Source organism: Coenobita brevimanus, chromosome 109 (genome assembly GCF_032717465.1).
Source record: "Coenobita brevimanus isolate Jiangsu-jjx chromosome 109, ASM3271746v2, whole genome shotgun sequence".
Classification (NCBI taxonomy): domain Eukaryota; kingdom Metazoa; phylum Arthropoda; class Malacostraca; order Decapoda; family Coenobitidae; genus Coenobita; species Coenobita brevimanus.
The window spans coordinates 2,486,751-2,512,885 of NC_137062.1; the positions used below are offsets into that span (position 1 = coordinate 2,486,751).

Sequence of the window (26,135 nt, forward strand, 5' to 3'; positions counted from 1 at the left end):
TGATAACGGTGAACACTACCATCAAGTAACATCAACTTCTTTCTGCAGTTGATATCGGTTTCTCTCTGCAAGGCATGTCAACGTTGGTATGCGAATGACGTCGGGTTCTCTCCTCATAGAACGTCGGTTCTCTCTGCATGTGAGGTCGACTTCTGTCTACAGGTGGCGTCGCCTTCTCTCGTGACGAAACGTCGTTATCTCTCTGCACTTGACGCCGACTTTTAGTGCAAGTTACACAGACTTACCTACGCAGGTATCGTTACCAGCTCTCAAGTGGCGGTGTGACCTTCTTCTTGCAAGGAGTGCCAACTTCTTTCTGCAGGTGACCCAGAAATTAATTTTCAGGTAATCTCAACATATCACAACAGGTGACACATAATTTAAATTTCAGATAAGTTTGACACCTGTCTTTTCATTATTGATGAGTTTCTCTCTCTCTCTCTCTCTCTCTCTCTCTCTCTCACTCACTCTCAAGATCGACATGTGTTTCTTTGCAGCTGGCATGATCTTTCAGCTCACATCGTCTCGTCTTACATTGCAAATGAATAGAAATTCATGTATACAGTGGTCAAAATCTGTCTTCTTAGATGCCATCGTCTTCTAATCACAGATGTCACCAGCTTCTGTTTGCAGGTGACGTCGAGTTCTTTTTGCAAGTGACATTGACATCCGTATGTTGATGACTTTGACAACTATCTGAAATAACTTCACTTTCTTTATGCAGTTTACATTGGCTTCTCTCTACAAGGGACTCTCTCTCTCTCTCTCTCTCTCTCTCTCTCTCTCTCTCTCCCCCCAATATCGACTTCTGTTTCCTTGTAGGTGACATGATCTTTACCACTCACATCGGACTGTCTTCCATTGCAAGTGACGGCAAACTTTTGTCTGCCGTTGCCAAAGACTCCATCTTCTGAGATGGCATCGTCTTCTATTCGCAGATGGCATCCGCTCCTGTTTGCAGGTAATCTCAAACTCTTTATGCAAGTGACTTCGACGTCTCCCTGCTGGTGAAGCTGACAGCTCTCCGCAGGTAGCTTCAACTTCTTTCTGCAGTTGGCATCGGTTTCTCTCTACAAGGGACGTACACTTCACTCTCCAGATGACGTCAGGTTCTCTATTCATATATCGTCGGTTCTCTCTGCAGGTGTCGTCGGCTTCTGTCTACAGGTGACGTCGCTGTCTCTCCTGATGAGACGACGAAATCTATTTGCATGTGACGTGGACCTCTCTGAAGGTGACGCCGACTTTTCTCTGCAAGTTACACAGACCTCTATGCAGGTAACGTTAACAGCTCTCAAGAGGCGGTGTGACCTTCTTGCAGGTTCTTTCTGCAGGTGACGTAAAAATCAACTTGCAGGTAAAATATCAACATATCAGAACATTTGACACATAATTCAATATTATCAGGTAAGTCTGACTTTTTTTTTTTTTTTCATTAACGACGAATTCTCTCCCTTGCCCTTAGTCTCTCTCTCTCTCTCTCTCTCTCTCTCTCTCTCTCTAAGCGTGCAGATGGTTGTTGCTTAGTCGTCATGACTCATGCTGCCAGAATGTCATGAGTTGGTAGTGGCCACTGCCTTTCCAAATCCTGAGGAGACTGTTTTATGTGAATGCAGAGTAGTCAAAACACTGAGTAACACACAAGGAAACTGTGTTACCATTTCCCTGAATGATATTATGAACGACTAAGATAGACTTGACCTCGGGAGTGTAACACAACCCTCTCCCTGTACAGCATCCAGTAGTAACATAAGTCTTATGAGTAACCTGAAATTGATGGTAAATCTACGGGCCTAGATTTCACATTTTGGTACTTAATAGCTCTTCACTTCTATTCACTTGCTTAAAATTTTCTTTGTATGTACATTTTTTCTTTCCATTTCATATCTCAATCATATTTCCTTACATTAAGAAGAGTAAATTTTCTGAATATGACACACACTTTCGGAGATGAAAAAAAGTCGACCCAGACTGAAAGGTTACACGACAATCTTACTCGTTTTAGAAACGGAATGACATATTTACGTGAAATAGATCCATCAGCTTAGTCTCATTCACATCCTATCCCCAGTACATCGCATTTCTCTGTTACCTTCGACTTTTTAAAAGTAGGATGTCACAACTTCTAATCCCTCCTGCTCCCGAAGAGATCATATTGGAAGATGCTTCTCGTTCTTAATTTACGGGAATGAATCCTCCTGTTAAGGTGTATGATTACATTAGGAATGTGAGGGGTGCAAATGATGAGGTGAAAGAGAGAGAGATTGTCCAGAGGATTAAGGGTGCAAAATTGGATGTACGTGGATTAAATGAAACTAAATGGGGAGGTGAGAGTGTGAGAGAATGGGAGTATGGATGGGGTGTATGTGCGGGAGTGGGTGAGAATGAGAGGGCAAAAGGAGTGTGTCTCGTTGTGTGCACGAGATGGAAGGAGAACATAAGAGAGTATGGATCAGTTGGCTCAAGGACTGTGTGGGTAAGATTGAAAGTTGGACTACAAATGTGGGCGATTGTGTGTGTGTATGCGACAACGCAAGATCGTGCAAGCAGAGTGAAAGAAGAGTTCTGGGCACATGTAGACGCGTGCATGGAAAAGTTTAAAAGGAATGAGTGAGTGATTTTGATTAGATATATGAATGGTAATGTTGGGGAGTGGGGTGTGCCTACAGAGGTGGATGACAATGGCAGTGCTATAGTGGACATTTGTGCAGGTCAGTACCCTCTTCAGGAACAAAATGATCCACAGGAATACGTAGCGAGTGATGAGAAAGGTGGGTGGTGAACTGAAAGAACGGAAGGCAATGACTGATTATGTGTGTGTGGATGACGGAATGAGATGTGTAATGGATGAAAGAGCATATAGAGGTTGGGGGAGTGGGTTCTCTGACCACCTGCTGGTGGTGGTGAGAATCAAGGTTCACATGAAATGGAGGAATAGAGGAAGGGAAGGACAGGAGGAAGTAGTTCATACAAGGAAGGTGTATAGGGTATAAGGAGATGGGAAAAAGGCGAGACTATAAGAGAGATGTGGAGGAGCAATTGGGTAAATTTGGATTGGAGCAGATGGGGGACATGGAAGGTGTGTGCAAGATATTCACAGAAGAAATATGTGCAGCATGTGAGGTGGTGTGTGGGATGAAGAGAAGACGAAAGGGAGTGCAAGGAACTGCATGGTGGAATGAAGAGGTGAGAGAGGCTGTGGCACAAAAGAAGAAAGCATATAGGGAGTGGATGAGAAACAGGCGTGTGGAAGAAGTGGAGAGATGGAAGAGAGTTCTATGTACAGAGGAAGAGAGAGGTGAAAAGATTAGTAAGAGTGCGTAAGAAGAGAATGGATGAGAAATTTGGAGGGAATTTGAGTAAAAAATGGAGAGAATGTAAGAAAACATTCTGGAAAGAGGTAAAGACAGTTAGCCTGGGTGTTAAAGGAGTTAGTCGGGAAGTGAAAGATAAAAATGGCAGAGTACTAGTGGAGAAGGGATAAAATGTGAGCAGATGAAGAGAGCACTTTAAGGAACTGTTGAACAGAGAGAATGAAAGTATAAATGGCTGGGGAATGGCTAGGAGACGGAAGGATGTGAGATGGGAGGAAGAAATCAGTAAGATGGAAGTTGTGGAAGCAGTGAAAAAAGTCAGAATGGGGAAAGCTCCAGGAACTGATGGAGTGTGTGGTGAAATACTGAAGCACTGGGGAGAGATAGTAATAGAATGGATGCGGAAGATGTACAGAATGGCCTGGGAGGAAGGTAGAGTCCAGGAGGATTGGAAGTCGGGTATAATTATTACCCTGTACAAAAGGGAGAAAGAAGTGTGGTAATCATAGGGGCATTTGTCTTCTTAGTGTAATAGGAAAGTATATGGTAGGATACTTACTGACAGACTAAGGGAAATAAAGGAATTAGTTGGAGAAGAACAGGGAGGTTTTAGGAAGGGACGAGGTTATGTAGATCTGACATTCATTCTTAGGTCTGTAGTGGAAAAGTTTCTAAGGAAGGGAAAGAAGTTGTGTGCGGCCTTCATGGATTTGGAGAAAGCATATGGCAGGGTGGATAGATATGGACTGTGGAAAGTGTTAAGGATATGTGGAGTAAATGGGATGTTGAATGCCGTGAAGAGTATGTATGAGGGAGCTAAGGCTGCAGCGCATTTTGATAGTGAACAGAGTGAATTTTTATTTGAAAGTTGGATTGAAACGGGGATGTGTTATGTCTCCATGGTTGTTCAATCTGTATAAGGTTGGGGTTATAAAGGGGATTCAAGGTAGGGCAGTGGGTGCTGGAGCAGCCATAATGAGAGAGGGCAGTGTTTGGAAAGTTGCTGCACCGTTGTTTGCAGGTGATACTGTGTTGTTATGTTAGGACGAATGGGAGCTGCAAGGCTTGGTGGATGAGTTTGGGAGAGTGTGTAAGAAATGGGATCTAATGATGAATGTAGGGAAGAGTAAAGTGATGGTCTTCCAGAGAAATGAAGTCAGTGAATGTATAGTGATGCTGGATGAGGAGGAACTGGAAAATGTGAGTGCGTTTAAGTATTTTGGTAGTGTGATGAGTAAGGATGGAAGTTTGGAAGGTGAAATGCATGAAATGGTACAACAGGAAAAAAGGGTTGCTGGTTCCTTGAAAGCAGTGATAAGAAACAGGGATGTGAACATGGAAGTGAAAAAGCTCCTCCGTGACAGTATTGTGATACCAACTCTAACGTATGGAAGTGAAGCTTGGACCTTGTTGGAGTTACACAAGTCAGGAGTGAGAACAGTGGAAATACGGTTATTTGATAGGAGCATGTGGAGTCACATAGAGAGACAGACTGACAAATGTGGAAGTGAAGGAACGTCGTGGTGTGGATGTGGATGTGATAGGAAGCGTTCGGAGAAACACACTGAGGTGGTTGGCCGTGTTGAGAGGATGGAGAGCGAGGGACTGACGAGGAAAGTGTATGTGAGTGAAGTGGAGGGGGAAGAGGGATTGGGAGGCCAAGGATGAGATGGAGGGATGGAGTGGAGAGGAATACGAGAGAAGGGGGTGTGAGCTGGAAGCAGGGCAGTGAAATGGCGGGGGACAAGGCGACATAGAGGCGATTTGTTTGTGGCCTCCCCTTATGGGATTAAGGTGTCTGGCAATAGACAGACAGATAGATAGATAAATAGATTTCATTAGGGATGTCCATTCTGCAGTTACAGTCAAAGGATTTACGACACACGGTGCTAAAATCGCTTACTTTAGGAGCCTATTAGATAATGGTAACTCCCGAGTTGGATCCCTTATAAGACGTAGATTATTGAAGATGCTTACATCCTTTGATGAACGCTGCAACAAATGAGTCGATTTTTTTTTTTTTTTTTAACCCAAGAAAGCAGGATGTTTCATCAGCATCTAGAGGTTATTGCAAAGCATGAGACAGGATATTGTCATCTCTCCGGACAAAGTACGCTGTTAGAGGCAGCTTTGGGATCAGCAGCTATAGGAAAAGAAATTTTCGAGATTTTGCGAAATAGTCCGAGGGCAGAAACTGATGAAATGTGAAAAATAACATTAACACTAATGTAGCAACATTACTAAGTTATTTCAAGGTCATAAATCTTCTTAGGATGAATCAGACGCTGCGTTAGAGATTCAGTGTTCTCCTAGGGATAACTGGGGGCAGGGTGGCTCAGTGGTAGTGCGCTGGACTCGAGACCGTGAGGTCGAGAGTTCGTGCCCCTCCCAGGTAACTGCTTTGCTGGGAAAGGTAACGCTCTCTCGTCACCTAGCAGGGCTATATGATCTATCAAGGTCTAGTCCAACCAGTTAGTAACCCAACACCACCTGAGTCACAAGGTGAAGGAAGCGTTTCACGTTCACTCAGCAGGCAAAACGTCACGCCACGTTCACCAGCCATGTCACGTGCAGGACCTGCGTCGCAAAGCAGCTTCTCTCATGACCATGCCAGATCTAAAAGCAGAACTAAGACAGTTTGCTGGTACTGTAAAGAGGTCATTTTTGTGAGGCAAGAGTAACGTGGTTTGTTAATAAAACTGATGTCTCTAATTATTCGTTTCAGTAACCAGCGATCGCCGAAATTTATCCTCAGTCAGTAGTGCTTTCTTGAACTAGGTTTCTACACAACCATTCCTAAATCATGGGTGGCACTTGACTTAATCACATTGCTGGTAATTAGTGAGTTAAAGTTGTTACTGTCTCCTGGAAGCCGAGGCCAGAGTTACTGCAAGAAGGTGCTACGACACGGTCACTGCACAACAGATTAACTGCGGTCTCACAGGTCATATGGAGTAGCACATTGTTCATGAGGCCACTAAAACACTACCGTACTGAGTTTACTGTATATGAATGCTTCCGTTCAAGGTTGGAAAGCCATACAGTTCTTTCCCCTGTAAGCGTTATGAAGGACTTACTCGTATACTGTACAGAACCATCGCTTGGAGCGGCCCTGTCAGTCAGTCTACCCTTTTTTTTTTTTTTCCCAAGGCGTAAAATTTTCTCCCGTAGACTTTGAAGACGTTCCATATTATGGCCCTTATGGTTTTGCATCAATTTAGCTTTTTCGTATATTTTACCCATGGGTCGCGTGGTATAACAGAATGACACAATACTTATTACTATTATTATTATTATTATTATTATTATTATTATTATTATTATTATTATTATTATTATCATTTTATTATTATTATTTTTTTATTATCATTATTATTATCATTATTATTGTTGTTGTTATTATTATTATTATTTTATTATTATTTTTTTATTATCATTATTATTATCATTATTATTGTTGTTGTTATTATTATTATTATTTTATTATTATTATTATTATTATTGTTATTGTTATTATTATTGTTTTTTTATTATTATTATTATTTGTGGATTTCTTAGAGAAAGTTATGAAATAAACTATCACGCCCAAACCAACCAACCTACAGCCGCCAGCTTTACGGTGCTTCTTACTCTCACCTCTCCCACCACCTGCCAACATACTCTCCCACCACCTGCCAACATCCTCTCCCACCACCTGCCAACATCCTCTCCCACCACCTGCTAACATCCTCTCCCACCACCTGCCAACATCCTCTCCCACCACCTGCCAACATCCTCTCCCACCACCTGCCAACATCCTCTCCCACCACCAGCCAACATTCCCGACCATTCATCTCAATTTCCCGCATCGTTTTCTACCCCACCACCAGCACCGAATTTTCAAAAGGAATCTGATCCCACCGTCAACTCAGCGCCTTATACAACGACCAGTTTCACCGATTTTACTCGTCCAGTCCAGCAGTCTTACCCGCCACCATCCCACCCACTCCTCTGTAGCCACGTCCAACCAGTTTTCATCCCTTACCTTTGAATAATGAAGGCTTGAATGATGAGTATGACCCATTTCACTGGACACCTTGTTCACAGTTCTGTATATGTGCTTTCCTGTTCATATTTTTGGATCTCTCCCTCCGAATGTGTTAATGGGAAACAGGATCGGCATGATGATGATGATGATGATGATGATGATGATTGCCTGCGCTCCGAGTGAGTTTTCAACAACTTAATATCAGTTGCCAAGTAAGAGTACTGAGACTGACGACAGACGACTTTATTTATATGAAGAAATTAAGTATGTTGTCAGCAGTATTTCAGGAGGTGTATTCTAATGTACGCGAGGAAACTGAAATATCACTGAATATCATTATATTCTAACAAGGATACAGAACGTATGTTAGATCAGTCACACACACTTGGCCCCTTCAGTAAGATTAATTTTACTTAACTATCATTGTTGTTACCTCAGCTTATTTTATTCAGCTTTTGTGGAAGGTCATTCACAGTGCTAGATTTTTGACAGTCTCTATGAACCCCTTTATTCTGGAGACGTAGTGGAGAGTACTGAGGTATGTAATCACCTGCATCACATGATAAATACCTGGTCTCTCTACAGTAGCCTTTGACTCTTATTAATCCCATCATTATGGTAATTTCTCTTTTATTTTGCTTTCCTCTTGTTATATGACTTCATTAAACTTGGGAGAGATTTTCATAATGGAGTTGGTATAAGCCTTACTAAGCTTGCATGTCAGAGCACATTTATTTAATGAAATACTTCAGTGGCACTGAAAGAAAGCTTTAAAAAAGACATCACCGTACTGAAGGGATAAATGTATAACGCTGTGGTTGTCATTTCACAAGGGTTAAATACAAACGCCATAGCATGAAGAGAAGCTGTGATGTGCCCTCATTTTACTGTGATAGTTACGTTCAGGGTGTCACTGAATATTTTTTTTCATGATTAATTGAGCAATAAATTATAATACTCCTTATTAATAAAGCCACAGATATTTCCCACAGGACATCCAGTGTTCGTTATGCCGTCATTTTTGTCCCGGTTATTGTCCGTATATCACTGAAGCAGTAACTACGCTGAACCAACGTGGTAAACATGTTAAGACCCCAAGAGCCTCACAACATACATATATATCAGTCAAATAAAAATGTCTGAATATTGATTAAATGATTCTAAGACTGTAAATAAAACTAAAATACCCATCAACGGTAATATGTTCAGTGTCTCACGTCATCACAAACACCTAAGACAATGTAACAACCCTTTACTACAGGCTATTTTACACATCGGCAAAACTTGGCTCCTAGTAGCCTAGTGATGGGACTTAAATTGGCTATATCTAACTCCTCCATTTTAAACAGCGTACGTTAAACTAAACAAAGCCACCTGGAGGTAGGAAAATTATTTAAAACACTTCACTGAGGTTAAGTGATGAAAAAGAGAACTAAAATAACATTATAAAGAATACTCACAGAGCACATACATCCACCAAGGCATAACCATTCCTCCTTATAATTTTTGCTGGGAAAATGTTGAGTCAGTGATTGAAATTGCTGAGGATCAGTTACGATTTGGAGAACGAACGGGTAGATAATGTTATTATAGAGATCCCGTTGTGTAGAGGGTTTTGAATTTTTATTGTCCAAAGCTTCATTACTATTTCCTGCTACTGTCTTCAAAAATGTATTTCATATCTGGCACAGTCTCATTTATTTTTTTTCCAGACTGAAAGACATGATACATGGAGCCTTTCCGGAGATATATGTCTGAGGAGCATCACATAACAAAGAGCCATATGTGGTTATCAGTTGTAACATCGTCTCTCCTTAACGTCCAGATAACGAGAAGCCACTGCCCTGCTGAATAATACTGTATGCCGATAATAAGAGCTGAATAAACAAGCCGGTAGGCCATGATGGCCAGCTCCACTGCCCTGTTGAATAATATTGTATGCCGATAATAAGAGTTAAATGAACAAGCCGGTAGGCCACGATGGCCAGCTCCACTGCCCTGTTGAATAATATTGTATGCCGATAATAAGAGTTAAATGAACAAGTCAGTAGGCCACGATGGCCAGCTCTAAGCTGGCCTGCCATATTTTAGCCACTGCTGTTCAGACAGTACAAACAATGGAGGACGCTTATCAGGTTAAAGTCTAAAAGTCCCATATCTCGCCTCTATTTACACACAAACTAAACCACCTAGACAAGAGAAATAACTCGATACCAGCAGAAATACGATAATCATCCAAAAACGTGAAAAAAGAATCATATCTTTTTATGAAACTCCCACATTATGTACTGATTTGTTTCGTAATGCACATATCTAGTCATTTCAAACCATTTCAGTACCACCGAAATTGAGGGGGGGGGGGAATGTGGATATTTCTTAGTGTGATGTTCTTTCGCTCCTCTGCTTATTTTTCTGTGGTGCGTGCACAGTTGTTTTGTGACATTTTTTGTGCTTAATTTCGAAGCATGGAATGGGTTCAGGAAGCTAAAAATTGCATTGTCAGGTGCGCCAGACGTGTCTCTTCAGGTTGGTAAGGGAAAAAAATCGATTTCAAAGAAAAAAAAAAAAAAAAAAGGTGCCTGGGCAGACCACTGGGTCCTGACAATTCCTGGACCCACAGCCAAGGAGGGGCAAGAGGGGCGGTTGCAAAACATTGCAGACACAATTGGTTAATGACCGGTCATTGTGTCCAGGTTTGGTCGGAATCGGATTAATTCTGAAGGGTACAAGTTCCTGCCACAATTAAACAAGCCTCCTAAAAACACTGAGGTCAATGTTCGCAGGGTTGTCACTGGAAAACTAGAGGAAAGAGGGAAAAATGGATGGAACATTTCCGACAGGGAATGGACTCAAGATTACGCCTAAAGAAGTCAAAGTTTTCTACTCCCATTAATAATTTTTCTACACCTCAAAACGTGATAAGTACCAAAAAAAAAAAAAAAAAAAAAAAAAAAAAATCTGTTTCTCGGCCGTTACTGAGCAACGAGTGGTTGCCTAGCAACCAAAGCCTTGCTGACTCTGCTAGGTCATAGGCTGGTCAATGTGTCCATGTTTGGGCGCAATCGGATATTTCTAAATGTTATAAGTGCCTGCCACAATTAAAAAAAAAAAAAAATACAAGACAACAAGAAAGAAAGAAAACGCGACAAACAGTAAGGACATTACGGAGCTGGCCAGTGAGATATAGTGCCTTCTAAAATAGGTGTTGGTAACTGTCTTTAACTACACTTTTATATTTCTTTATGATCTGTGTGGGTATTGAATCGGCTGTCTATCTGCGTGGAACAGCATTATAGTTTCCCCATTTACATGTATACTGCATTCCTTACCTGATGTGACAAGGTAGAGTTATCATTTTCAACAAAAAAACACGTAAGTATGCGACAGCGAACAGGAGGGGAGGCGTGGATGTGGGGAGCGTAGGAATAACTGGATTTGATGGGAGTGAGGCCGCGAGAGTGGCCTACCTAAAATGAACAGATTTTAGCGTTAACAACAACAGTAAACACCGGACCACACAACATTGCAACTAAAACACTTGTATTAGTATGCTATTCATATATTTTCGTTGTTGTTGTTGTTGTTGTTTAAGCCAGGTTCGTCTGACCGAGCAAACCCAACAATCGCAACCAAGCAATCAAGCCGGGAAGCCCTTTCCGTACAGTGAACCGAAGTTCCCTTGTGGCAGAAAGCGCCTCGCCACAGCGGGGCACGGGGAGGCGTGTGGAGCAGAGATGGAATTAATTCAAACTCTGAACATTCGAGAAATCATAAGAATTCTTCAAATTTCTAGGAATACGAAAACGAATACACAGAAATAATGTGAATTCTAATGCTAATACGAATACTTTATGAATGTATTCATGAATGCATTTATGAATATTCTTCGTTATAAAAAAACTTCTAGCTATAGGTCAGCCTAGCACCGTTCCAAAGTTATGTAATGGTAAATGACTTCATGACTGGCGCCAGTTTCTGTACCGGGATATCAACTTATGCTAAGTACAGCAGTAGACATACTAGTGTGTGTTTTTCTTGCAGGCTAGTTACAACAGAAACACAAGATATAGTAAGTCAAGTCTGAAGTAGTCTCATCTTGTAGGCCTCACTCTTATTCTTCAGAGTTTTAAATATAGATATGTAAGCAATTGTCTGTTACTCCGGATATTTATAGTAATATTAATATTTGGGACAAGTTTCATAACCGTGTGGGAAAATATGTGAATATTTGGCTACTGGGTGGACACCGCAGCTGCTTCACCCAGGATGCACTGCGCCAACACGTGTAGGTTCTTCGTCAACGTCTAGTACTGATAATGAATGAACCCAAACGCTGACTATTAATCCTTTCGGTTCAGTGACTTTATTTCATTCTTGCTGCCCTCAGGCAATTTTTTTTTTCAACATAACAAGAACCTCGTAGTGACAGGACAAAGGGGGTTGGGATGAGGACGAGGGAAGGTGATATAACTGGAATAATGACCTAACGGGCAGCATTAAGGCAGTGGCTGACGGAAGCTGAATAAAACTGTCCCGTATGGAGTTTCTGCATAAACAGGCTTTGAGGTAAATTTCTGCGTTCCGGGTTGCGTGTTTGGAATCAACCTTTCATATTATTCTGGGGCTTCTCAGTGAATTAAGTAACATTTCTCTTGACTAAACCCCGATATATATTAAGTTCATTATTTTGGAAACGGTCCATGTTCCTCTTGTTTTGAAAGGAGAAAACTTTGAAATAAACCAATGCAGCACCTGTTTCGGTCCACCGTCAACGTCGATCGTCACCCTGTCCCAAGACGCCCCTTACCCTGCCACTCCCATGCATTCTTCTCCTCTTACCATTCTACTTTCCTCATCTCTAAATCCACACTTTGTTCTTTTCTCTTCTCTTGCCCCATTGCTCACCCTCCTCTCATACCCTCTATTTCATCTCCTCGTGCCCCTCTCGTCTCACTGTTCTCGGTTCTTAATCCACATCTGTTTTCTTACGACTGTGGGTGTAGTCATCCCATCTTCCCCCATCACCCACCACCAGCTAGCCAGTTCTTCTCCTCTTACCTATAGAGTTCCTGCCCATCCCCCCATGTCAGTTTTAAGGTTGTTGGCCAATTCTTAGTAGCTGCGGAGGAGTCGAATCACCTTTTCCAAAACATGCATTTTCCCCACAGCATCTTTTTTTTTTTTTTTATCTACGCTACTAAGGCAACCTGTGTCGATGTCAAGCCAATAATTTACACTAAAAGGACCATGGGGTAGAAGAGGGATAATTAATTGCAGGGGAAAAGATGCCTACAATGCCTCTTAGAAGACGACCCTTACACCTTCCTATGGCAAGGTCATCCCTCATGTAACATCTTTTCTTCACAGGGTGCACTGATGCCATCGTGCCTACCCATACACCACACTCCCACCCACTCCACCTACTCCTTCATATCCAGTCCATCCGTCATGGATCTCATCTTATCTGGACTGACGTGGTAATATATGAAGTTCTCTCAGTTGACTTAAACTCGACCTGTGCTTACGTCCATGAACCTGAACGGGTTTGGTTGGCCCAACATAATGTAAAAAGGTAAAAGTAAAGGTGGGGGTAGGCGCCATGCTGGACTTAGCTGCGGTGCTCATCTCCATAACATAAGCCTTTGAGCCAGTGGTGAGTTATTCACCCAATATCCTGGGCTACAGAGCCACTGCATGATCCAGGTTACCACAGTTACCTCCCCTAGGTGTTCCACCAGGTACTCATTTTACCTGCCAGCCCACAGATGGTGGATGCACACCTGAGACCAATGATGCCAGCTGCCCGCACCAGAATTCCAACCCTGGCGCTAACGGGCCGGCAGCTTTGCAGTTAGCGATGCTAACCACTCAGCCCCTGCAGCTGATCCTAAGGCCTTCAATAGTCTTAGCTGGAACTAAGTAAACCTTCTTGGAAGCAAATGGCCTTGAACTGACCTGGCCGGGCCAGAATTGATGAAAAGGACCTTGACTGACTTACCTTGTTACTGGCATGAACAGATCTACCTGGTCCTAAGTGGAAATAAATTATTTTGAAATATGGATTAAATGTGAATGTTCTGAATGTACCTCACGTCGTCTGCCTGGTTGTAATTGGGTCAGCCTGTGCCTGTGCTGTACCTAATGAATCAGCACTGAACTGACTGGAGTTAACTGACAAACACTGACAGAAATAGTCTGAGTGAATCTGCCCGTGGGTGACAGTACCAAATCTATATTGCTAACACAGTGTATAATGGTGGTGGGTACTGGAGGTAAAGACCCTCCCCTCACAGACATTGACGACATACAGTATAATATGATATATACCTGTATGGGCACACAGACCGACAGACATATAGATTGATAGATAGGTAGGTAGGTAGGTAGGTAGGGAGAGAGAGAGAGAGAGAGAGAGAGAGAATCCAAAGTAATCTACATCATTACATCTGTCTGTCTGTCTGTCTGTCTGTCTGTCTCTCTCTCTCTCTCTCTCTCTCTCTCTCTCTCTCTCTCTCTCTCAAGAGCACCAGGTGTTGCAGCTTACCCCTTCAGTTGTAGAGGTGTTTCTAAAGCTAAGTAACATCGTCAAGTAATATCGTAATCAAGACGTTGATGGAGATTATGTCTCACCTCTTCATTATAAATGGTCTCTTATTCGTTCACCATGATACTGTGTCGGTCGCAAAAATTACACATAAAAAGTCTTCACAGTAGCGGGGGCTGAAGGAAATTGTGTAACCTCTTTTTCTTGAGAGGTGCGAAGACAAATCTTGGGATGCGTAATGGCAGTGAAGTAGGTAACATCACCACTGATGCTCCGCCAGTCTTATACACAAACTTTATGCTTCCATGACCCAGATATGGAGTCATTCACACACGCAAGACTCATATGTATCGACCCAACATCACATTATATACTATTTGGCACCGCATGATTGCGGGAACTTATAAATGTATTATAGATTACAGCAGCTTACATTAACTTAGTTAAATATAAAACAATAATCCTGTACTGAAAAAAGTTGTTACATTAATTGCGTAACTGATATGAGTTGGTATCCTTGTGTTTTGTTCGATGAAATGCAGGCAACAATGCAGGGTTTTGTAACAATAACACTGGGTGGGTTGCATATTTGTTACATGTTTACTCAAACACAAAGCAGCATCCAACCAGAAGCCCATGACGCTGATAAATACTGCCTATTTATCAGATGGCCTTTTACACAATGGCATATCCTATCACATTTGGCCAGTGGAAGGTTTCATAACAGTGATAATAAATATTGTAAACAGTGCTACTATACCTGCCTAAATGATCAGCAAGCAGTCAACAGGTATAACAACTTTTCTTCGTCATTCTCAGTTCACACCCTTCAGTTCCATGACTTACATGTACATTGCCACTCGCGAAGCAATAGCGGTGTTGTGTGTGTGTGTGTGTGTGTGTGTGTGTGTGTGTGTGTGTGTTTGTGTGTGTGTGTGTGTGTGTGAGTGTGTGTGTGTGTGTGTGTGTGTGTGTGTGTGTGTGTGTGTGTGTGTGTGTGTGTTTAAGTATCTCAGTTAAGACACGGTTTTAACTATATTTGGTGTTCGGACAGAGGGTCAGCCAGGAAGTAGGCTTTTTTTTTTTTTTTTTTAGAAAAGTAGGGAAAAGGTCAAAATCATAAGGTGAGGTCAGTTTAAACGGTTTATATTGGAATCAGACCAACATTTGTGTTCATGTTTAGGATAACACAGGAATGAATGATTCTGTTTGGAGGCAGTCAATCAAAAGTCAGGGTCACATGGGTAGGTCAAAGTTCAAGGTCACACGGCAGGGTCAACGCAACAGTTTTTATAGCTTTGGAACCAAACCTGGTCGAAGTGTTCATAGGCAAGAATGACGAACTTCAATTTCGAGAACAATCATCAAAGATAAAGGTTACAGAGACATGGTCAAACTTCGACTAATGCATATGTTTGTGAACAAAACAGTTATGATTTTATATCAATCAACCATGGTGGATAAGCTGAGGGTCACCCAAAATGATGACTTACAGTAGTTGAGAACGATAGGTGACAGGTCATTGTCACATGGTAAAGTCACCCTAAACAGTTTTTATCCTATATAATATTGTGTTTTGTGGAAGGGTTGAAATTTAAGCCACGATAAATAGATTTTGAAAACAATCAGTCAAAAGTCGAAGTAACACGAACAGGTCAAAGGTCAAGTAAACTGGAAAAAGGCATTTCAGTTTTGATCTTTTCTGAACAAAGGTTGGTGGAAGAATATAAGGTCAGGCAAGGATGGAGTAATATGATTTTGAGAATAATATGTTGAAGGTTAAGGCCACATAGCACAGTCAGAAAAAAAAAAAAGTGCCTGGGTGAAGGGATTGACATTCAAAAGAGCTGAGAGGCATGTGTAAGTAATACATGCTACTATTAGTACCGTACACATGATTCTGGTGGGCCCAGTATATATACAGAGAGAGAGAGAGAGAGAGATTTTCATGGCGGGCCCACCAACAGGGACACTGTCTTGCTGTGGGAAGCAGAATGTAATGATGGTCAGCAAACATGATGACATACATGGTTTACTGAGGTGATGTTTCGGTATGCACATACACCATCTTCGTACCTAAAAAACACAGGTAAAACCAGTATATTATTATTTTATAACGTTAGACTGAGATTTATGTGGAAGAAAAAGGAATGAAACAGTGTTACATAATATATGATTTACTGGTAAAAACCAGAGTAACTGTGCAGAGGAGTCGTGTGAGCTAAGTGATGGTAGTAGATCTGCTGTAAGTAAAGACTCGGCTATTAGTCTCGTCAGGTAGGCAGGTGCAGTGAACAAAATTCGTAAATTTCTCCTATTGTGGGTGAACCAGAAAGTCACCCTACACGTTGCTGGAGCCAAACTTAAGTGCAGTGACCACGGTGTTATCTCATTTACAAACTATTCCTTATAATACCAATAAATTGAGTTTTGTGAGCACGTGACGAGCGAGCGAGCGTTTGTACATACGCCAATCACTATAATTTCATCTTGGTGTAAACTTCCGACATTTCTGGTGAGATAGTTGAACAGTAACAGAAGAAGGTTTGAGCTAAAATATTTACTTTCTCACGTTTTCTCTCTGGATGTGCATATAGCTAGGCGCCGTAGCATTTATCACATGCGCAATGTTCAGTTCTCCGCTCCCAACTTGCTGTGTCAATGAACTGCTTCAGTAAACGCTTGGCTATTGAACGAATAATACGGTTCAGAAATGGGGCGATTACTCTTGTTGATTTCACCCCCTGAACATAGAAAAAACGTTCTTGTAAAATTATAAGCGTAATATCTGATTTTTTAGTTTTTGCAGTTCATGCAATAAAGCATAGTGTTGCAACAGGAAATTGTTTTTTAATTCGATTTTATAGTGGATTATGTCAACTGAAGCCCTCGGTACATTCCCTTGGAAAGGTGGGATTCCAAGGGTTTCTTTGTCCTCGTGAGTAAATATATCAATAAAAACAAAATTTACTGAATGTATCTACTTCCTGCTGAAAGAATCTCTTCTCTGTCTCACATACTGTACTAGAAAAGTTATTAGCCTCGGAAAACCATCGCGGTCAGGCCGTCCCGTGTCAGGGAAGGCCGAGTCTTGTCTGCGCGTCATTTTCTCAGCTAAACCTAAACATCGCTTCGCTCGTTCGTGATCAGAAATCAAGTTCGCCATCACATTTCTAACCCACACGTGTGTCCACTTGATTACCGCCTACATGTTACGCATTACTCTCAGGGGACTGATTAAACTGGTGCCCTGTCCGATAAGATGTTCACGCAGGCATAAGATTTATGGTTGTATTCTAAGTGGCTTCAAGAAATTGGTTGCCTCTCTTTCTTATTGAATTATTTTGCATTTTACACTCCAGTATCCTCTTGTATGTTCCCCAGACAAACTCTGTCCATGCAAATACCGAGTAACTAATACTGTACAAGGGATTTTTAAGGTACGATATGCAAGACATACTGTATCAATAAGAAAGAGGCGTTACGAGATCTACAAAGTCACTCATAATACAACCCCAAACCAAATCAATGACCTTTGAGCAGGGTGAAAAACAGTTACTTTTAAATAATCTTCCTAGCACTGAATGAATCATATTTCTCGAATATTACACCTTTTTTTTTTCTGTTATTTTGTTCAGTATTTTGTCTTCACTTAGCTCGTCTTCGGTAATGAGTTATTTATCTTTTTCCCCAATTTCCGTCTGTTCTCTTATCCTACTGTTTATTTGCAGTTATTTTTTTCTTTTTCTTTCCTTTGAATACCACAGTCCCCTTCTTCCAGCTGTCCCTCCTCCTCCTAAAATCCACTTTTTCCTAAATCACAAATGCAGTATTCTCCTGTTCCTCTTTTCATCTCACTTTGTACACTTTTATCCATTTTATTCGACTTTTTCATCTCAACATTTTTTGGAACATTATTCGTCTCCCTTCTCCTGCCCTCACATTAACCAGTTTTTACTAATATCCTCATTCCGTTATTTTCCTTCCACTCTTTCCTTTCCCTTTCTCCCTCTCGTCCATTATTCCATGACATCAAACTTTCTCATTTCTCCAACGTTAAATAGTCCCACATGCAATCCGGACTCGTTGATTTAGGCCTAATTCCCTTCCTTATTTCTTCTGTCGCCACTTCCTCCACATCCCTTCCCTTCCATCTCACTTCCAATCTCTTCCAGTCCTCCAGACACCAGACTTGTTCTCATTTCCCGAGACTAATTACCTCCATCAACGAAGTTGGAGGAGGTTATGTATTCATCCATGTTTGTATGTTTGCATGTTTGTTTGTCCACGCAATATCCCCAAAAGTTAGTAAAATTTCAATGAAATTTTGTGGAAGGGTGGGCCATGGACCAAGAAAGAATCAATTAAATATTGGGGAGGCTCCGGACCCACATTCAGATACTGCAATGGCATTGCCGGAGGTATGCGCTCTCTGTGCACTTTCTAGTTACATATGTGTGATCTTGTTTTACGTTTTTTTGTTCCCTCATATTTTTCCAGTTCCTTTATTTGCCTTTCTTTCCTTCATCCTGTTCGCCTTCCCGCAGCATTCACCTTTACCTATTTTCCCCACACTCGTTCCATATATGTAATCACTTTTCATATTTCAGAACACTTCCTTCTTCTCACTTCCCTCGTCTCATAGATACCTGTCTTTCCTCCTTCCTTTGATTTATTCTTGTCCACTCCCAGACACTTCTCAAAGTGATCAAGTTTAAATTCCCCCAATTGATCATCTAAGTCTTTCAGTGAACTTCCCTCCATTCTCTCTAGTTTCTTCATTTCTCTCCAGTAATCATTTTTTTTCGAATATTGTCCCTCTTTCAAGCTGATTCTCTTTCATTCTTCTATCGTAATGTAATATTAACCATCATTAGATAGGTTGACATTCTACATTCAGCCAGTTTATTCTGCACAAGTGGAGAATGTTTCGGGCAGGTAATTAGAGGTGATTTAGACCGCGATCCAGGGCCCGAGGCGAGAGGAGACGTAGATCTGCACAGGTTCAAAAGAAGGACAAGACCCGCCTCTCCCACTTCATCACATACCTCTGTCAATCAATGAACCCCTCCTCCTTCCTTCTTTCCTCTTATGTCGTTCTTCCCGTCATTCTTTCCTCTTCCTTCTGTCTACGGGTGACTCTACACTGAGTGACATACCAAATGGTTTCCTGTACGCCAGGAAACCATTTACTACGCTGGGTGGTAACCATATAACCAAACTACGGTGCCTGGTAGTCTACTGGGTAATTAAGGCGCTCCAACCGGATTGAGCCTGTGTCGGTTCATATCCAAGGGGTGGTTGGGGTGTATTGCTCATGTAATGCAACTCAGAGATAAGTGAGGCTGGTCACTCTCATCTTAAATGTCAGGACCAACTTGCCTAGCCCCGGGCTCCTACGTTCCTCATGGGGCAACACAGGTTTAGATGATGGATGGATGGATGGACAGTGGTTTCTCCCATTATCCATTTTTGCGGAACTGAAAGGTAGTGGGTAAATTACCTTAACCACACACATACCAGAGGCAACGGCGAGGGGAACGGGGACGTCAAGAGAGAGAGGAGGGGAGAGCAGCGTTACACTGCATCCAGAGACGACGACGAGTGATTGTCTTCCTGTCTCGACATGATAAAAAGATCAACAACTCTTTCGTCCAACATCAGAAACAAGCAACAATATCATAGTGAGACATGCCTAACACTATTTTGTCTTAAAATTTTTACTTATTTTCTCCAGACCAACTTGTGTCATTGAAGTGTTATCCTGTCATGGCAATGTACAAAGGTCAGTGTGTTTAGTGTTTCCATATCCCCTTTGATAAACTAATATCACCCGCCACCCTTTCCTTTCGTCAGAGTGCCCTCTTAAAAGATCAGAAAACCGACACAGCCCTTGTGTCTTAATCATATATGTACGAGTACTGACCAAAGTGCTTAACTGCATGCCTACCTACTTGTCTACATTCATACGTAGTCCTCTTTCTCCTTTATTTCTTTTGTCAGATTGAGTGAAACAGATTTCTCATGCACTCCTTGTCCTTCTTCCTCAATCTCCACTCATTGACTTTGCCTCGGCATATTTTCGTCTTCTTCTTATATAAGGAGTCGCGTCCTCCTTAGTCTTCCTCTTCCTCCCGTCTCATGTACTGGTGAGAAATTGGGTGATAATTATGATGAGGATGATAATGATGGTAACAGAACTCCCACATCATTGTCTCCTGTCCACACTGTCCTTTCCAGAACCATGCCGGGAGATGATGATGATGATAATGCCAGTAAAAGTTTCCACACAAGTGTTCCTTGATCACACTACCCTCACGAGGCCTATACCATGTTATCACAGGAAACTAGTCGACTGTAAACATTTACCTAAAGATTGCAGCCATCTCAACCCAGTTCTTCTCCTCCCTTCGCTCGCTCTTTTATATCCCATTACAGCCTCATTTCCGTCTAGCTTTACCAGCTACATCTTCCCCCACTCTCTCATCGCCCTTCTTGACATGTGCCCTTAAATCATCCTTACTCTCTCATTACTGTCCGATTCATCTACCCTCACTTAATTTCATCGTCGCGGTTCCCCTCGTGCCACTTCACACCATCCTTTTGCTCACATAACCAAGCCATTTGTCACGTTACTTCCTGCACTTCATCTTCCACACAACCTTATCACACACACACACACACACACACACACACACACACACACACACACACACACACACACACACACACACACACACACACACACACACACACACACACACACACACACACACACACACACACACACACACTACTTCGTCCCACACACCACCACATTTCTAGCACACACCATCTTATCAAACTCTCTCTCTCTCTCTCTCTCTCTCTCTCTCTCTCTCTCTCTCCAACCGCTCATATTTTTGCTCCCGGTATGTACCACTTCACCCGTCACGCTTCCCTCCTCGGCCATTTTTCCTCTTTCCTCCATCACCATCGTATCATACTCCTGATTCATTTCCTTGCATCACAGTATCATCTGAAATACTAAAATCTTTACACCTCCAGATATGTGTCTTTTTGCGGCTTATTGGATTTAGCTTACCTGCAGAAGGCAGTACTACGGGCCTATATCTTTGCCACAATGCTTCGCTAAACTGTTGCATAACTGGACAATCAAATGAGAGAAGGCAGTTATAGGCCAACTTATACTGATAACAGTATAACACTCTGTAGGTCGTTACGTAATTATTTTACAGAGCCTTTGCTGTAGTCCCCATATTGACGGGAGATAGTTGTTCTTGTCGTTGTTGTTGTTTTTCTTGTAACTCCAGGTCCATTCTGACGTGACCTCAGTACACTTTATGCTGAAGTTGTTCTTCTGAAGGCCATCATTCTCCTTTCGGCAGATAGTTAAAGAGTTGTAGGACGTTTGCATAACTGAGCTGTAGACCAGTCCTGTTATATCCGTGCCAGCTCGTGAAGGCGTCCCAATCTAGCACCTGACTAGGAGGTGAATCCATAAAACGTACAGTCAAGTACCTTTTATGACCCAGATTTTGATTTACAGGATAAAATAAGACCTGGAAAGTATCTACATTCGTTTTGTTTTAATGCCTACACAAACAGCTCGTAATAATATCCTACCGCCAAGAAGTCTTTTTTCGTAAGAAGAACGAGAGACATGGAAAAATCCACATTGTCCTTGTGTCATCCTTCATTCACAAGTCACAGGTACGGCAAGGAAGTGGTCATGAATTTCTCTTTGAATCCTTACCCCAGGGACCGTGGGCGCCATTATCGCATGTGAACCAAAGGTATTTTTTAACGGCTACGACACCACGTGTTTGTTGTCCAGGCTGCATTCTTGAGATACCTCACCGGTTGGTCACACTGGTAGCGGCAGTATTATGTGTGTGTGTGTGTGTGTGTGTGTGTGTGTGTGTGTGTGTGTGTGTGTGTGTGTGTGTGTGTGTGTGTGTGTGTGTGTGTGGATGGGGGGGAAGTGGGTAATCGTATAGCCTGATCATCACAGATTGAAGGGGAGAGATTATGGGTGGGTGGACAGAGAGGGAAAGATGATAGTTGTATGTACCAAAGGTTTATCAAGTGGTAGGACGCCTTCAAGAGTTCGTGTGAGGTCTCAGTTTTACGAGCCACGTGGCTGTGACGTGTGCCTTGCTTTATTGGTTTGCAGGCGTAAATCTTCTTTTGCAAAATTCTCGAAATAATATGTATTAACGAGGATTTGTAGGAAACACCGCGGCCCACCAAGATAATAACGAAAACTTTATGCCACCACCGCTGCCACCAGTGTACTAACGAGGATTTGTAGGATACACCGCGGCCCACTGCTGTCACCAGTGTAATAATGGAAAATTTTTGAATTCATCGCTGCATACCAGGATAATAACGAAAATTTTGATACGCCACCAGTATGATGCTGAGAATTAGTCACCAGTGTAATGATCAGAATTTAGATATCTCCGGTGTAACGCCGAGAATTTGAGATATTATAGAGAAACAGGGTAGCGTGATCTTATTAGAGAGCATATGCCCTTATGAGAAATGAGGTAGTGTGATCTTATTTGAGTTTATGGGAAATGTGGTAGCATGATCTTATTAGAGAGGGCGTGAGTAGTTAGATATTAGCACACCTTGCGGGCCACTTAATCTCGTCTGCACTACTCCTTAAAGGACAGCAAAATTCATACTCACAATGACTTAACCTATGATTTACTATGTATTAAAACTGAGATACAGATTACTCTTCAAACTGGGAATGGCACCAAACAAAATATAAAGATGATCTATAGCAACAGAAATACGAATCTTCTCAAACTGAATATCCAAAGAATACTGTTACACTTTTCAGAAATATGAATCTTCACGAAATAAATTAATATTCAGTAATGAGGATTTACAGTATAACTCCAGATATAATATGTATCTTTCCACACTAGATTAATATACTGTAAGAAGGTTCCAAATCCACAAGGTAGAAGACAGAATATCTCACATTATTCACACATGAAACACCAAAGGAAACTCCGAAGTAAAACCATACATTTATTTACAAAATAATTAAAGATACTGAAATACCAAACATTATCAATATTTAAACCCTCTCGAGACTTTCCCCCAGGTCTAACAAGTCCCATTAATAAATTTATGAAAAACAAACAAGTAGCGATTAAACTCCCCCTGAAGCTAGGCAGAGGTGAGGATACTGCGTATGGTAGCAGATAATTCCGGGAACAGTAGAGAAGTGGTATGCCTGCCATTCAACACCGCTACATGGCAGCACAGGGACGACCTGGGTGAACTCTCGCATGGTGGGTAGAATGGATGCCTCACCGACCCGGCCCTCGGTAGGTGTAGGATCCTTAGTCCCCCAAATTTGATAAAAGTTAATAAAATAACAAATGTACATAAATTATGGCTCTTCTGGGAAGTGAACCAAGGACCTACACAACAAGCAAAAAGCCGAGTACAAAAAGGAAATCATAAAGTTCAATATTTAAGTCTAACAATAAATCAGTAAATAATGCCAATGATATAAACTCAATCAATAATATACACAGTACATGGAAAAATAAAAGAAAAAAAAATTCTTAAAACTCTAGAGCAAATTCACAGACATTTAACCAAGTTTCATATAGAAGACAGAACCAAAGCAAACAGAAGAACGATTAATTTTTACCTTAGTCCCGTCGATCTGCTGTTTGATGGTAGAGTGAATTTAATGGGTCACAGACGCCCTTATATAGCCTTCAGTCAGGCCGAAAATTCTCGTGAGATACATAAAGCAAAGTTTATGAAGCAAATGAAACAGTACAGGAACTTAAAAGATAACGAGACGAGACCAAAATAAAGGTTTATGAAGCTTCAATTACTTAATATTGAGATTTTAAAACGAATTACTGAAACTGTAAAGACTTACAAATAAAACGCATTGAATCTTACCAAATTAGGGTGAATATAACAGTCGGGGATAACATACAAATATTACAATAATTATTACAATAATTATTAGGCTGTTTTTCTTGGCCCTTACATGGCTCCCTCCAAAGGTATCTACCCAGGGGTAGATACAGAAGGAATATATAAATTAAATATACAACTCCCCCTCCCACCATAATGAAGACAATTATAATTCGTATACTAGGACTAGTCATGGTTCAGCCGATGGCCCGACTCAGAAAATCTGCACCAACATTATCTTTCCCTGCTACATGTACAAGCCGAAATCTAAATGGCTGTAATGCTAGGGCCCATCGGAGTAATCTGTCGTTATTTCCCTGAAACTTACTTCGATATACTAGGGGTTTATGATCCACCTCAAGAATGAATTCAGTTCCTAACAAATAATATTTAAACCGGTTAACCCCAAACACAATTGCTAGACACTCTCTTTCTATAGTGGAATACCTACGTTCTCGGTCTAGGAGCTTTCTACTGGCGTAAGAAACTGGGAATGGCTTATTATCTACGTACTGGAGCAATACTGCACCCAGTCCATAACCCGAGGAATCAGTTCTAAGGATAAAAGGCAATGACAGGTCAGGAAGTTTAAGAACTGGGCCATCAGCTAAAACAGACTTAAGCTTCTCAAAACACTCTATAGACTCTGAACTCCATTCCAAAGGCTCCTTCACACCCTTTCGTAACATGTCTGACAAAGGTGAAGTTAAGGATGAAGCATGTTTAATGAAATTTCGGTAGAATGATATCAAACCTAGGAATGATCTCAAAGTTTTCTTGGATGAGGGAGGAAAAACACCGAGAACTGCCTGAACCTTATCATTAACAGGTCTGATAGTTTGTCAATCTATAACAAAGCCTAGATACTGAATGGTCTTTAACCCAAATTTACACTTATCAGGCTTGACGGTTAATCCATGTTCACGGAGACGAAGTAGAACTGCACACACAGCTGCAACATGACTTTCCCAATTATTAGCATATATCATCACATTGTCAAAATAGAAAGAGACATTCTCCAAACCTGTCAATACAAGGCGCATCAGTCTAATATAAGTGGCGCAGGCAGTAACCAGTCCAAAGGGCATACGACAAAACTCCATCAGGCCTTTATGAGTTGGAAAAGCAGTTAATGGTTTGGCTCTATCTGTAAGAGGGACTTGGTAATAAGCTTTGGTTAAATCTAATTCAGTATAGAATTTAGCCCCAGAAAACTTGTGTAGATCATCCTCTAGCTTACACATTGGTTCTGCATGAAATTCGGTAACTGCATTAAGAACTCTGTAGTCTATAGCCATCCTATAGGTGCCATCAGGTTTCTTAATCATGACCACAGGTGATGAATGGGATGACTGAGAGGGTCTGATAATCCCTTGGTCTAGGAGGTTTTCTACTTCCTCCCTGAACTGAGGCTGGAGGTGTACAGGAATGGGATACAATTTGGGTTTCGGTCGTTCAGTAGTACAGAGAGAAATATCATGTGATAAAGCAGTGGTATACCCTGGTTTGTCAGAAAAAACATCACCAAACTCTTCAATGATATTCTTAACATCCTCTTTCTGGTCTGGAGTCAGTTGCTCATTTATGTTTAAATCTAAAATATTTGATGGTGTACCAAGATCTGGAAAGGTAGGCAAGTCCAGCTCAGAATCCATATTTACCTCTGCCTTTGTACATAACTGAGAAACTAAAGGCTGATCATCAAAAGTTAATCCGGTTTCCTCATCTAGTACATATGCCATGGAAACCTGCGACCTACGATGGTACTTCTTTAAGAGATTTGCATGGTACAACTTTGGCTTACCCTGTTCATCTATTAGGTAATTAACCTTATTCTTACAATCTAAAACTCTGTAAGGTCCTTTCCAAGACATTAATAATTTACGCTGTTCATCAGGGAGCAAGACAAGGACTTCATCTCCAGGTTTGAATTTCCTATCTTGAGTTTTTACGTCAAAGTAAGACTTGTAATTCTTGGCATTGATATCAGCATTCTGAACAGCAATCTTGGCGCAATCTTCTAATTTATCCCGAAGCTCAAGCACGTACTGATATAGTGGTCTATCACCACTCTGTACAGATTTATCCTCCCAAAGATCTCCAAGTACTGACAAAGGACCTCTTACCTGTCTACCATACAGGAGTTCAAAGGCAGAGAACCCTGTGCGATCACTGGGCATTTCTCTCATGGCAAACATCAAGGGGGGAAGATACCGGTGCCACTCTTTAGGTTTGTCCTCAGACACTTTTCTAAGGGAAGCTTTCAATGTGGAGTGAAATCTCTCTA

At 41.5% G+C, this 26,135-nt stretch overlaps 1 protein-coding gene across 1 annotated transcript in view; it reads right to left on the reverse strand.

The window, feature by feature from the left end:
* Nucleotides 1–259: 259 nt before the first annotated feature.
* LOC145417192 (uncharacterized) overlaps nt 260–26,135 on the reverse strand; it is a 28,106-nt gene continuing 2,230 nt past the window's right edge. Inside the window, exons 3-6 of the mRNA XM_080285965.1 lie at nt 24,873–26,098; nt 24,362–24,539; nt 846–951; nt 260–316 (exon numbers count right to left, since the gene is read on the reverse strand). Coding sequence (XP_080142091.1) covers nt 260–316; nt 846–951; nt 24,362–24,539; nt 24,873–26,098 — 1,567 coding nt within the window. The remainder of the gene's footprint in view (nt 317–845; nt 952–24,361; nt 24,540–24,872; nt 26,099–26,135) is intronic.